The sequence below is a fragment of the Orcinus orca genome, chromosome 8 (assembly GCF_937001465.1).
Source record: "Orcinus orca chromosome 8, mOrcOrc1.1, whole genome shotgun sequence".
NCBI lineage: Eukaryota > Metazoa > Chordata > Mammalia > Artiodactyla > Delphinidae > Orcinus > Orcinus orca.
The window spans coordinates 9,556,309-9,569,985 of record NC_064566.1 but is presented as its reverse complement, the minus strand read 5'-3'; the positions used below and the strand labels follow the sequence as shown (position 1 = coordinate 9,569,985).

The 13,677-nt window shown below is 60.0% G+C and overlaps 1 protein-coding gene across 4 annotated transcripts in view; it reads left to right on the top strand.

Annotated features, from left to right (window-relative positions):
* FADS2 (fatty acid desaturase 2) overlaps positions 1–9,047 on the top strand; it is a 65,206-nt gene extending 56,159 nt beyond the window's left edge. For all 4 annotated transcript variants that reach the window (XM_033414206.2, XM_004264197.4, XM_049713117.1 and 1 more), the window contains 7 exons: positions 270–330; positions 741–817; positions 5,520–5,617; positions 5,880–5,976; positions 6,284–6,363; positions 6,823–6,948; positions 7,303–9,047. In XM_033414206.2, the coding sequence (XP_033270097.1) occupies positions 270–330; positions 741–817; positions 5,520–5,617; positions 5,880–5,976; positions 6,284–6,363; positions 6,823–6,948; positions 7,303–7,354 (591 nt within the window). In that variant the 3' untranslated portion in view covers positions 7,355–9,047. The remainder of the gene's footprint in view (positions 1–269; positions 331–740; positions 818–5,519; positions 5,618–5,879; positions 5,977–6,283; positions 6,364–6,822; positions 6,949–7,302) is intronic.
* Positions 9,048–13,677: the final 4,630 nt, after the last annotated feature.

Genomic DNA, 13,677 nt, shown 5'->3' with positions numbered 1-13,677 from the left:
CAGCTTTGGAAGCACCGCTCGTAGAGGAGCGCATGAGCTGAGGTCAGCACGGGATGCAGCTTGGCATCGGCACGCCCAGCGAGGGCTGAGGAAGTGTTGGCCAGAGTGGCCGGGAGCCCACAGGGGCCCAGCCCTGGGAGCCCAGGGTGCAGAGGGCAGAAGCCCCCTGGGCAGGAGGAAGGAACGGTGCTGCAGAGCAGGTGGAGGAGAGCACGGGAGGCTGGAGCCTGAGGGGTGCTGGGGGCTCACGGTCTCTACTCTCTCCTCAGTACGGCAAGAAGAAGCTGAAATACCTGCCTTACAACCACCAGCACGAGTACTTCTTCCTGAGTGAGTGCTGGGACACCCTGCCACCACACCCGGACCCCCTTCTCACCCCAGTGTGGCCCTCTGTCTCCCCTCCCACCTGACAACCTTCCAGACCCAGAAAGTGACACCAGACCTGTGAGAGGAGAAGGGACCACAGCAGCCATCCCAGGCAAACCCCACGTGGCCCATGATGCAGAAGGGATGTGGGCCCAGACACCTGCCCAGGGTCCCACACTCATGATCGCTGGGCGGGGTGCCAGCAGGTGCTGTCTGCTCCCAGCCCCTCCTCGGGTACCGGGGCCCCGGCCGCCTCTGCCCGGGAGCTGCAGAGCTGACACCACATTCCGGCTTCTGCCCCCAGCTCCCTCCCATCTTCCAGGCCCACCCGGGTGAGACAGGCCCTCTGAGTGCCTCTCCTCTCTCTCCTGCAGTTGGGCCACCGCTGCTCATCCCCCTATACTTCCAGTACCAGATCATCATGTCCATGATCGTTCACAGAGACTGGGTGGTGAGTCCAGGGGGCCCGGGAGTGTGGGGAGGGGGGCGACTGAGGCGAGTGGACCCTGGGGGCCTGCAGGGCCCCTGGCATCTCCTCCTGGGGTGGCTGCCTTGCCACCCTCAGGAAGGGACTAGCTCTGAGGCTGCCAGGAGCCAGGGAGGCCATAGCACCCCAACCCTAAAGATCCCCCCACACAGGGCACCCACTGGGAGAGCCACCGCCTTGGCAGAGCTCCTCAGAAAGTTCCTGAAGGCAACGTATGAGCCCGCCCATCCAAGGCTCTGCTCCAGCCATCGCCCTCCTGTGTCCCCGTGCGGCCCCTAAGACCCGGTGGACCGGGCCACACTGCACTCTGGTTGGTAAATGGAGAGCCGCCGGGCACTTAGTTTGCTACAGCTGCATGAGAGAGTGCCACAAACCGAGTGGCGTTTCTGTTAAGCGACAGCATCGCATGTCTCGCAGCTCTGGAGGCTAGAGCCCGAGATCAAGGTGTCTGCAGGGTTGGTCCTTCTGAGGGCTCTGAGGAAGGATCTAGTCCAGGCCTCTCTCCCCGACTTGTGAATGACCGTCATCTCGTCCCTGTGTCCCTCATCTTTCCTCTGTGTGTGTCTGTATCTGTGTCAGGTCTCCCCCTTTGTATAAGGACACTAATGCTAGTGGATTAGGGCCCGCCCTAATGACCTCATTTCCACTAATTACATCTGCAAGGACCCTATGTCCCAATAAGGTCCCGCTGTGAGGTCCTGGGGATTAAGACCTCAACATACTCATTTTAGGGGCCGTGATCCAGCCCGTAACTCCAGAGAGAGGAAGGGACCCTGGAGAGGGCCGCGTGGCGCACAGAGGTCCTTGGCTTGATGTAGATGTGCAGGCGTGGTTCTGTGGAAGAGGACGATGTGCCCGTGGTGGGATGCCCTGGGTGGAGCAGTGACCCTCGGCAGAGGCTGCTTTGGGCAGAGCAGGATTCCCTGGGGCGGAGACAGGGCCCCTGCCCTCGGGACCAAGCGGAGAGCCACTGAGTCAGTATTGCTGGTCTTTTTTTAAAAACCTAGTTTCATAAATGAAGATATTGAAACTCTAAGAGTTTGGGACTTGCCCAAGGTGACACCAAGGGGTGGGTCAGGCACTAGAACCCAGACCTCCCGATGCCACGGCCTGGATCCTGTCCCCACACCCCAACCACCACTGTCCATGTTTGTACAGCAATGGAAGCGCTTCAAAGTACTTTGTCTTACGTTCTGTCCTTGGCGTTATTGGCAAAGGTGCCTGCTGATTCTGCTAAGAGGGCCAGGCCTGGGACTCGGGAGCAGGTGGGGCTGTTTGGGGAGGAGGTGGGAGTCTGAGGTCTCTGCCAGCCCCGTGCTGGTAAAACCTGTACTACACTCTTCTAAGACACGCTCTTTTATCCGTACCCGCTGTGTTCCGGGAACGGTTAAGCACTGCCCCCTACGTCGTGTCATCTAACCCTGTTTTGCCAGCAAGGCAGGTACAGGCCAGAGGGAAGGAGTTTCTGGATCAGTTAAGTGGTGGAAATTGGAATCCAGGTCTCCTGCACCTGAGCTCACCTGAGCCCTGGAAGGGGTCACAGCAGAAAGGGACCTCGCTGCTGCTGCCGGGGGTACTTGAATCTGCTTTCATGGCAAATGACTCCTGACATGAATATTTAATCCTTTTTTTATTTTTTAAACTGTGTTTGTTCCCTAAGGAACAAAGCATTACATAGGGACAGCGGGAAAGGGAATCAGACTTTGTACCTGAACCGGCTCAGGTGGCCCCGCCAGGGACATTTGATCGGGCCCCTCAGGGCAGAGCTCTCCCGCTGGGGAGTAGGGTTCAAGCTTGGGTTTCTAGTACAAAACTGTAGCTGACTGCAGCCAGGCATGGCGCCAGACCCAGCGCTCCCCTCAGGGGCCCACATGGGCAGAGGCATGCCCTGCGCTGTGGTTTTCTGATTCATGGTAACAGTGAGCTTGGGTGCCACGTGTGGCTGTGACCTGGGGCAGTGGTCCTCAACAGGCACAATTCTACTGAGCCACTTGGCAACATCTGGGAGACTTTTTTTTTTTTGGCCGCGGCATGCGGGATCTTAGCTCCCTGACCAGGGATCGAACCCGTGCCCCCTGTAGTGGAAGCTCGGAGTCTTAACCACTGGACCACCAGGGAAGTCCTGGGAGACATTTCTGATTGTCACAACTCAGGGGGGGTGGAGAGCTGTTGGCCTCTAGTGGGCATCCTACCGTGCCCACGACAGCCCCCCCGAGCTGAGAATTATCCAGCCCCAAATGCCAGCCAGCGTTGCCAGTGGTTACATCCTGGGGATGTTTCCCAGGCCTCAACTTCCTGGAGGTCCGCTGTATCCGATACCACTTACTGCTCCTTCTTAAAATTCTCCGTGTCAGCTTCCAAGTGCCGCCTCTGCTGGTTCTCCTCCACCTCTGTTTCCCTGCATCTCCTCCATCCCCTACCTGTGAAACCAGTGGTCCCACAGTCACGTATCGCTCCGCACAACAATACCTAAGAACGCACCTCCGTTAATATATACGTACATACTACTGCACTGCTTACGCACAAACACGGAATTAAAATGAATGTTTAGACCGCTTCGGTCCTGAGGTCTTGCCCTCCGCCCACCGCTGGCCCTTCGACTCCCCTCCGCAGCCGCGCCCCCCAACCCCTTCCTACCCCAGCTGATGGTACCCACGCCAGGGACCAGCCCAGATTCCTCATGACCAAGCAGTCCCCAGGTGGAGCTGTCCCTGCCTCTTAAATATTTCTGGAATCTGTTATCTCCTCCTCAGTGCCGTGGGTCCTGGTTTGGGCCTCTGTCATTTCATTCCTGAGCTACTGGAATAACCGAATCTCCCCACCTCCAGTTGGCGGGGATCCAGTTTAAGGTCCAGAAGGGACCATGTTCTTGTTTAAAGCTCTCAGTGGGTCTTCATTGCCGGCAAGGTAGAGGCCAGTCCCCCCAGGCGGACGTGACCTGGCCTTGGTGTCCCGCCTCCACCTCGAGCACTTGGGCTGGGGTATATGGAGCATATAATCTGTATGCAAACACAGCCCTTGCCCGGTCTTTTCTCTGGGCTTTTCTTCGTATTGTCATCATTCTGCAAACATCCATCCTACTGTTCTTTGCTTAGCTGACGTCCCGCGTTTCCCAGCCCAGCACAGGCACCACCTCCTGATGGAGGCCTTTCCTAAATCAGGATCGGGTCGGGACGTCACGCCACACTCCCATCACCCCTGTAACTGTGTGTCCCCTTCCGTATGATATTGAAGGGATCTCTGTATAAGTCTGTCCTTCCAGACGAGGGGCTCTGAAGGACTTCCTTTTGCCCCCAGCACCTAACTCGGTCCCTGACACAGAGAAGGCATTTACTGAGTGTTTGTGGAGCTTAACTGAACAGAGCTCGTTTGAAGGGTGAGTTTGCTGAGCAGATAAGGGGAGGAGCTTCCAGGTGGATGCAGCGAGACGCAGACGCTGCAGCGCAGCCTGGCTGTGGGAGATGGGCTGCGGATGAGGCCAGGTGGGTGGGCAGGCATGCGAGGGCCGTGCAGCTACTAAGGGGCTGGATTTTACCCTTTATCCCCCGGCGGGGAAGGAGGCCCGTGATGGCTTTGAGGATCGCAGTGGCGTGGTCCAGCTTGCATGTTAGGAAAGTCTCTATGGTAGCAAAGTGGTGCAGAGACCAGATTGGAGTCTTTAGAGCTCAGACTTGTGGACTGTTCTTATTGTTGCAACACCTTCAAGCCATGTAGAATCTCAGGGGGTGTGGGGGTGTTCTCTTCCCATCCTGCAGATGGAGGAACTGAGGCACAGCTCAGAAAATTACTTACAGCTACACAGAGTAGGGTGGAGCTATAATTAACAGCCAGCAGCCTGACCCGGAGCCTCTGCTCTCATCACTACCCTGCCGAGTGTCTGGGAGAAGTGATGAGGGAGAGGAAACAGTCAGTGCAAAGGCCCTGAGGTGGGAACAGGCTGGGTCAGGGTGGCTGAGAAGACAGTGGTCCCCAATCCCTGTGGGCTGATCTGGGTGGGATGGGAGGGCTTAGGGAAAGATAGAGCCTGCTTGGAGCTAAGATGGTCGCTCTGGTTGCCATGGTTACGGAGCCATTGGGCAGCTGGGGGAGGTGCTTGCCCAGGAAGGGAGGAGAGCCGAGAGGAAGAGGGGCCAGGAGGAGAATCAGGTGTGGGAAGAGGGCCAGCAGTGTCAGAGGTTGCTGGGAGGGCCCAGAGGCGGGCGATGGATGGTGTCTCTGGCCTTTGTTGTGCTGGAGTGAATGTCCGGGAAGGAGACCCAGGTGCTGATGAGCAGTTTGTGAACCTGCAGGTGTCAGGGGTGCGTGCAGATGGTAATGCACCTTCAGAATCCTCGGGACCATGAAAGAGCTGCTGACCCCCGGCCCCTCCCCATGGCTGGCATCTGCTGGTCCCCATCCCTGTTTACTTCCCTAAATGCAGAGCTTGCAGCTCCCTTCCTGTTGCTGAAACACTCAGCATTTCCCTAGACATATAAAGACAGTCGTGCACACCCTGCACTGGCAGGCGTCGCGTCCTCAGTGGGCCTGGTGCCCAGTTTCACGGAGGCCTGTTGAGCTTCCTTGGCCCAGCAGTGAGAGGGAGGTGCTGTGTACACACACCTGTGGTCGGGAAGCCGTGCCGGGGGGCGGGCGGGACACTCCCACATCTACCTGTTTCTCTCCGCAGGACCTGGCCTGGGCCATCAGCTACTATGCCCGTTTCTTCATCACCTACATCCCTTTTTATGGTGTCCTGGGGGCCATCATTTTCCTCAACTTCATCAGGTGCCTGTGCTTTGCTGGTTAATAATCCCTGGGCCCCTCGAGCACTGGCACTGATGGGGGCTTTGATGCGAGGCCCCCAAGAGGAAAGGCTCAGAGGTCCCCACTTCCTGCCCCGGCCCCTCATCAGGGGCTGCACTCGCTTCACCCCCCACCCGCCCTGGGCTGTGCGGGGTCGGGAGGGAGGCTCTGTTCCCACCGATTCCCCGGGCCCCGTGGAGACCGAGCACGCCGGGCTCCAGTGCTGAGCCGAGCTCGCTTCCAGGTTCCTGGAGAGCCACTGGTTTGTGTGGGTCACGCAGATGAACCACATCGTCATGGAGATTGACCAGGAGCCCTACCGTGACTGGTTCAGCAGCCAGGTGAGGGTGGCCAGAGCTGGGCCACCGGGGCCCTGCGGAGCCTGGACCCGAGGTCCATGTCCTTGGTTCCCGGGAACGTGGCTGCCCAGTGGGCCCGGCGCCGTCCTGCGATTCTCTGGGGCTGCCTGTGTCCTTCCGCTGGGAGGAACAGGGCTGGGCAAGAGAGAGTGGCGGGGAGCTTTTGGAGGGACCAGTGGGGAATCTGGGCAGGGTGGTGAGACCCCTGGGTAAGGCTGGGCCTCGTGGGAAGGAGACGGGGCCCTCTGTGCTTTGGCTCTTGGCCACTCATCCCCCTTCTCCCTGATAGCTGGTAGCCACCTGCAACGTGGAGCAGTCCTTCTTCAATGACTGGTTCAGCGGCCACCTCAACTTCCAGATCGAGCACCAGTGAGCGCAGGCGCGGGCGGGGAGGTGGGGGTGGGTGGAGGGTGGAGGCCGTACAGTGGAGGGAAGTAGCCACCAGCCTCCCCGGCAGAGGGCAGCAGTTGGGGACTACCTCTCTCTTCCCCAGTGAGGTCCCCCCACCGACCCTAGAGCGTATCTCCACCCCAGCGCCCCCCGAAGCCTGGAGAGGGGTTCTCCTGCCCTGGGCCACATGGTATAGTGGCGCCCACCCCTGCACGTGTGGCTTGGCATCTTCCTTGGTCCCGTGAGCCTAGCAGGGCAGGTGATTGGTCCCTTTATTGCCAGGGAACCCGAGGCCCAGCCCTCCCCCTCCACATGCCAGCCGCCCCTGTGGGCACATAGGGAGAGATGGACGGGGTCCCCTGGGCCCGGCCAGCCTCCAAGTGGGCTGTGAGAGGAGGTGGGTGCTTCCTCACGCCCGGCCCCCCGCACTCTCCCCAGCCTCTTCCCCACCATGCCCCGGCACAACCTGCACAAGGTCGCCCCGCTGGTGAGGTCCCTGTGCGCCAAGCATGGCATTGAGTACCAGCAGAAGCCGCTGCTGCAGGCCCTGCAGGACATCATCAGGTAAGGGCTGGCGGGCACGGGTGCTGGCGCCCCTGGAGGTCCGTGGGGCACAGGGGGGAGACTGAGAGGCATGTAGCTGGGACCACCCATGGTGAAGACGGGTGACGAGAGGAGCCGAGGCCCTGCTGGCACTGGTGCCCCCAGCCGGCCCCTCTGTCGCCAGGAATTGCCTGGCCTCTGTGTGGGTTGGATGAGGACCTTCCCTTGGTCCTTTCACGGGGTCTCCCGGGGAGCCCTGAGCTAGCAGGCCCGCAGGCCCCTGGCTGAGAGCTGAGAGGAGGCACCCATGCTCCCAGCCCCCCGCTTCCTGAGGCTCCCTGGTCCCTGACTGTCCCTATCCCTCTCTCTTCCCAGGTCCCTGAGGCAGTCTGGGCAGCTGTGGCTGGACGCCTACCTCCACAAATGAAGCTGCAGCCCTCCGGGTGCCCATGGGGAAGGGGGACCAGGTGGGGATGGTGGCCAAAGGGAAGGGTGGGACTTGGTTCAGGGGGGTGTCATGAGGCTGTGGTACCTGCTGGCTCACAGACTCTGGGTTCGGTCTTTCCTGTTCTGCTCTCTGGTTTCGCTGCCTTTGCGCCTCCCCCCAGCACCCTCCCTCCTGGGGCCTGCCCGGTCAGCCCGGCTCTCCCCACCTAGGAGCAGAGCCAGGTGGCTGCAGCCTGGCCACTACCCTCTGCCCCTAAGCATCTGCAGACCAGAGGTGCACAGGTGCAGCCTGTGGCCCCCACCCCCTTGCACCTGGCCTCCAGGCCTCACACCGCCTTCTGTTCTCCCTCCGATGCTCTTGAGGTCTGCAGGGCTGGGTCCTAGCCAGCAGGACGGCTCCCTGAGCCTGCAAGCCTGGCTCCACCCTCTCTGATGGCCGCCCACCGTCTGCCCCTATGTGGGGTGGCGTGCTTTGTGCCTGGGTCTCCTTCCCACCGCCAGGATCGGTATTTGGGGCATCCCTGCAGGCCCCACTTTCTCTTCAGATGTCTTCAGCCCCTGGGCCCTGACGCCAGGCTCCCGGTGCCTGTAGCGCAGCCAGCTCAGGCCTCGGGGCCCAGGGAAATGTCCTCCTGGCCCCACTGGAGCCCTCTGACCCAGGGCTCAAGCAGTTCCACCCTGCTGCCTCCCAGCTCCAGAGCCTGGGACTTTGGGTCCAAGGGGGCAGTGCCACAGATGGGCTTAGCAGAAGCAATGGCCAGGTCAGGGGTCAGCCAGCCTGTAGGCTCAGCCCTGTCCCCCCATCCCTGTTCAGATGTTTGTCCTGGTTGAGAGGCCTAAAATTCCGGAGCAATCAGACCCTTCCCCAGAGTGCTCCGTTACCTACCGGGCAGTGCCAGCCAGTCCCTGGCTGCTTGGCCCGTGCAGACTTGGGTCCCACAGGCTGCAAGCGGGCACTGGAGCCCGGGGGCTCATCCCAGTCCCTCCCCAGGTTGGGGCTGCCCGCGTGGACACGCTCTTTCACCATCTTCTATGCTGTCGTGTCTTTTCCTGGCTTTTTAACCTTTTGCTACAGGAGGCATTCTGACGGGGGCGGCAACGGGACTGGGCCATGTGACAATCTGCCTGTTACCAGCCGCCCCTCGCAGCCTCCCCAGGCCCCACAGTGGGTTGAGCTGGGCTCACTCACTGAGGCCACGGTGGCCCTGAGTGTCGGGAGGCAGAGAAGGAAGGAGTCCCGGAGGAGGTGACCCTGAGGAGCCGGGGGTTTGGGGGGGACCTAGTGGGACAAGGAGGGGTTGGGGCTGGAGGCCAGACAGCTGAGGGGACAGGAAAGTGAGAGGGGAGGGTGGGGAGCTTGGTGCCCCTGGGAGGATCCAGAGCTGCTGCATTTGGAAATTAACCCACTAACCATTATGTAGCTCCAGGGGAGGGCGGGACAGGAACCAGCCGCTGGCCAGCCAAGAGGGACCCGCCCTGGCTGGTGATGGACCTTCAGGTTGCCATGGCAACGAGGGTCCGCCTGAGGCCCTCCCACTGAGAACACACTGGCCAGAAGAGCCGCTGTCCCTCCCCTGGGGCAGAATGGATCCATAGGGAACTGATCTTAATTTTTATCATGTTGCTTCCCCACCCCTACATTTTTGGAAATAAATGAAGTGATTTTATTCTCACTTCCGTGATCAGCGCTGGCCGCGTCCTGCATGCTGATGCCGGGCGGGATGTCGGTGGAGGGTGGAGGAGGGGGCCCATGTTGCACTGGGAGCCCTTTCCCTCTGTCCACCCCTCCCCAGCCCCCTCCCGCCGCCACGCCTTTTCTCGGGAGAGGACTTCCTCTCCCCTGCCCCGCAGTGCACTCCAGGCCAGGAATTTTGGACAAATGGCCCAAATAAATGAGCCCTCCTTCCTCTTCCTGGGGGCTGGGGACTCTCCGCATCTCCCACAAAACCACCACCACCGGAGTGAGGCTTTCCGGAAGGTCTCCGGGGGGCAGCAGGGGGCTGGCACAGGCCACCTCCTGACATCCTCATTCCCATCCCCCTCCTCCTTTAGGGACCAGTTGTCTGCCCACAGGCCCACATCAGCTGGCTTCTGCTGGATTCCCCTCTACCCGTTTCTGGTCACTGTACCGAGCGCTGGGGGCAGAGTCTCAAGGGGCTGGGGAAAGCCCTGGGGACCAGATGTCTTGTGGCCGCTGCGCCCGTGCAGTGGCTCATTCAGTCCCCAAGGCTGGAGAGTCCACAGGAACGCGCCAGGGGCACTCGTACAGCTTTTACCTCCCAGTGGCTCCCACACTGCTCTCTGATGGCCCTGCTCTGGGCTGGCTCAGCTGGCAGGCCAAGCTGGCTGTGCCAGGAAGAACCAAGAGGTTCACGGGGGTCCCGGGGGCGCCCCACCTGGCCTTGCGCCCTCCCAGCAGGGCTGGGGAGGCTCCACAGCAGACACTTGCCCTCCCTCTCGCTTCGCCTATGACCTCAGTATGTCCCCGGCAGGGACAGCCAGCTGATCCAGGTAGCGGGTGTGTGTGATTCCCCAGTGGGCACAGACTGTGGAGTAGGACCTAGGATTCCAGAAGCCTCGAGCCAAGAGGCAAAGACCCAGCCCTGGCTCACTGAGTGGCCTTGGGTGAGTCCTTTGCCCGCCCCAGCCTTCAAGGCTGAAGTCTCCCCATTTGTACAGAGAAGGCAGTGGGCTACAGAGCTCCAAGGATGCTGTCATCTCCCAACACTGAGCCCTTGGCCTCGCCCTGCCTGGACACCCACTAGAAGCCTTCAAATCTGGGAGACACTGGGGAACAGACCTTTCATCCTTCTTACCTGTGCCTGTGTTCTGCCTCCTACCTGGGCTGGGCCTCGCACCCTGGCTCGCAGGATGGTAGAGTACACACACACCTCTGTACCCCTGCCAGCTGTAAGTCCAGCATCCCTCACCAGTGACAACCAGGATCCCAGGAGGGGGAGGAGAGTGGTGGCTCTGAGGGCACCAGGTCGATGGGCACTTGGCCCAGGTTGATGGGCACCTGGATCTTCTGTGACTTCTCCCCCCCTCCAACTTCCCACCTTGCCCTGATGTATTACCTTTGGGGTAAGAAACTGGGGACACCCATACGTGCTCTCTGTCCAAGCGCCCCTCCTGTCCCCAGACCCTGCTGAGGCTCTTGCCCAGCCCAGAATCGTGGGTTTGTGATCCCCACCCCTTGCCAAAGTCATGACACCCTAACGTGCAAGGCCCTGAGTGGTCACAGGACCAAACCTCCATTCACAGGTGAGGCTGAGGCCAGAGGGAAAGGACTGGCTTGAGGGCACTCGGCGCAGCAGCTGAAGCCCGGCTCTTCACCCTGCACTCCGCCTGGTGTGTCCTTCACCGCCGCCAGGGAAGGGCCATTTCCCAGACCATCGGCTCTTCCCATCCCATCAGGCCAAACGTCAGACTGCTCCTGAGAGGCCCAGCGGCTGGGTGGACGGGGTGGAGACACGCAGGGAGTTAGTCCCTGTGGAGGGGATAAGAGCTCACCCATGGCAGGTGGCTACCCTGATAAGGCTATCAGCTTTGTGGGTGGCGTGGACATGTGCTGGGCACCGGGCCCAGAGGAGGGGCTGGCAGAGCAGCCTGTGGACCTGGAGCCCCAGAGGTGGTCACTGGCTTGACAAGTTCCTCAGGCGTCCAGTGGGACACTCAGACCCTCTTGGCCCACTGGGAGGAGAGAGGAGGCCTTTGGTGGGAGGGGCAGGGCGGAGGTGGCAGCCACCTAGACTGGGCACAGACGGCCCTCAGGAGTGACAGGCTACTGCTTGTGTGACACAGTGCCTCGGGGACTCCTCAGCTGTCGCAGCCACGCCGTCCCTGGAGAGGTGTGCCCCTCTGGACAGAACGCAGCTTCTCACCCCTGGTCTGAGTGTGAGATGGAAATGATTAGCTGTGGATCCAGTAGGGTACCTACACCATCTATGAAGAAACCGAGGCCTGGAGGGGGAAGGCAGGGCCCAGACAGGTCTGGAACTACTAGCCCGTGCATAAACAGAACAAGAGAACACCTAGCAGGCTAGGACTTAAAGATCATGTCTCTACTGTCCTCTGCTATTATAAATACATTTCTTTGAGTTTTGAAGGCATTTGGGTCTTTCTTCCAAATTATCTGGTTTAAGAGCAAGTATCCAGGAGGACTAGTGACACGTACCAGGGGCTTGGAAAGGGCCAAGGAGATGGAGGCAGCCAGGCGCTCCAGGACGTGTGTGGGGGAGGGGTGGGGCGGGAAAGACCCACCACCTGTCCAGTCACATAACCTACCAGCTGCTCCCAACGTTACAGGCAGGGGCTGGTCTTGTGAATCTCCTTTTCCCCCATCTGCCCAGGCCAACTCACAGAAGACTCTGATTAAATGCTGGTTGATTGAAGGGGGCAAAAGGCATGGCTTCCCTAAGGAGTTTTGCTTCTCCTCTGGGCCCAAGACTGCAGACTGTAAAGCAGGGCCACGGCCTTTCTTAGAGTTTCCGCCAAGGCCCCCTCCCTCCTTGTACAGACCCAGCCCAGGCCCCGAGACTGCATAAGAAACCTATAGGCATAGAAGGGGGAACTCAACTAGGCAGAGGGGTGGTTGACTTGTCCTCAGGGGTTCCAGCATGGGGGACAGAGAGGGACAAGAGCAAAGATGACCCCCCAGTGAAGAATTTCAGGCAATAGGGAGTGGGGTGGCTAACTGAGGCCAGGGGGCCTTCCCAATGGTCTTTTCAGCAAGTTACTAGGCAACTACCCATTTGCAGTTGTGAGGGCCCACTGCCCTCAGCCACCACCAGGGGCAGCACGGAGCTCGGCCTGCCCCACATTGGTGCAGATACTCCAGGTACCTCTGGGGGGCGTTGCAGGCTCAGCGTTCCCGCTGGGTGGGCACCCGCTGTCCCTGAGTCTAGTGTGTTAGCATTTCCCTGATAAGGGCATCAGAGTCACTGCAGGAAAGGCACTGACCATCTGCCCAGGGGGATTGCCATCCCAGGGCCCACAAGGCACCAGGAGTCAGCAGGTGACCACAGGAAGAGGGACTCCCACAAAGAGAACAGCCTGTGCGGGGGCCCTGGAAGTGGGACTTGCCCTAGACACAAGGATCTGCTCTCAGGGCAGGAAGTACCTTTCAAGGTCAGAACAGGCTTGGAGGCAGCCAAGTGCTTTTCTCAGGTGAGAGCAGGTGACGGCCCCAGGGCCATGGACTCTGTGCAGAACATTTTAAAAATAAATGTCTAAGCCCTATTGCTGGAGCCCCTAAGCAAAGAGCCCTACATAGCATCCCTTTTTTTTTTTTCCAAAGCATCCCTTTGATCTTCCATCACCCCAGGAGGTCATACTATTGCTCAAAGAGATTGCATAACTTCCCCAAGGTCACAGCCCAGAGTCCAGGCAGAGGCAGGTCTTTCCCTTGGCTGCCTGATTCCAGAGAAGAGGGGGTGGAAGCTGCGTGGAGGGGGTCAGGGTGGGGCTGGGTGGTCCCTGGAAAGACTGGACAAGAATTGCGGTACCTGCACCTCTTCCACCTCCTGTAGGGAACCCAGTCTGGGGCCATGGGAGCCCAGACAGAGTGGGGAGCAATCCTGCAGCTGGTGGGGAGATGCCGGCTCCCACTCCAGAAAGTCCCTCAGAGAAATTCTAGCTCAGCATTTCAATTTTTTTTTTTTAAGCTGCTGGCATTTCTTCAAATGAAACCTTCTGCTCAGCTTGGAGCTGCCGAAGTGTGTGTGTACTGGGAGCGGAGGAAGCCCTTCTTCCCACCTTCAGGAAGCCCCAAGAGGCAACTCAAATCCCTCCCCAGAAGTGTCCAAACACCACAGGCCCAGGCCAAGCACACCCATCTTCCAGATGAGGAGCCCAAGGCTTATTAGTGAAGGACAGCGCTGTGCTCTCAGACTCTAGGGACGGAAACAGCCCCTTCCCAGGGGTCCCGCCTGAATGGTTCACTGCAGGCAAGCACCTGGCCCTGGGCAGGCACTGGGGGGATCCGGGATCACCTCCTGAGGTCACTGAGCATGGTCAGCTGCACCTCCACAGGTGTGATGCCAAGTGTGGGTTGGAGATCAGCGGGGGACCCACTGCCCGTGGTCCTCTGAGGCCCCTCAGCGCTGAGGCTGAGGCTGCAAGAAACCAGTGCAGATCCAGGACAGGGGTGCCTCTTGTGCCCCCCGGGGGCGCCTGCAGACATGGCGCTCAGCCCTGAGGCCCCATCTGCTGCCAGCCCCTGTCCCACTGTGCAAAGGAGTAAAGTGAGGGGAGCCCAGCGTGATCGGCCAAGGTTGCTGGTGAGTGGGTGAAGAACAGGAA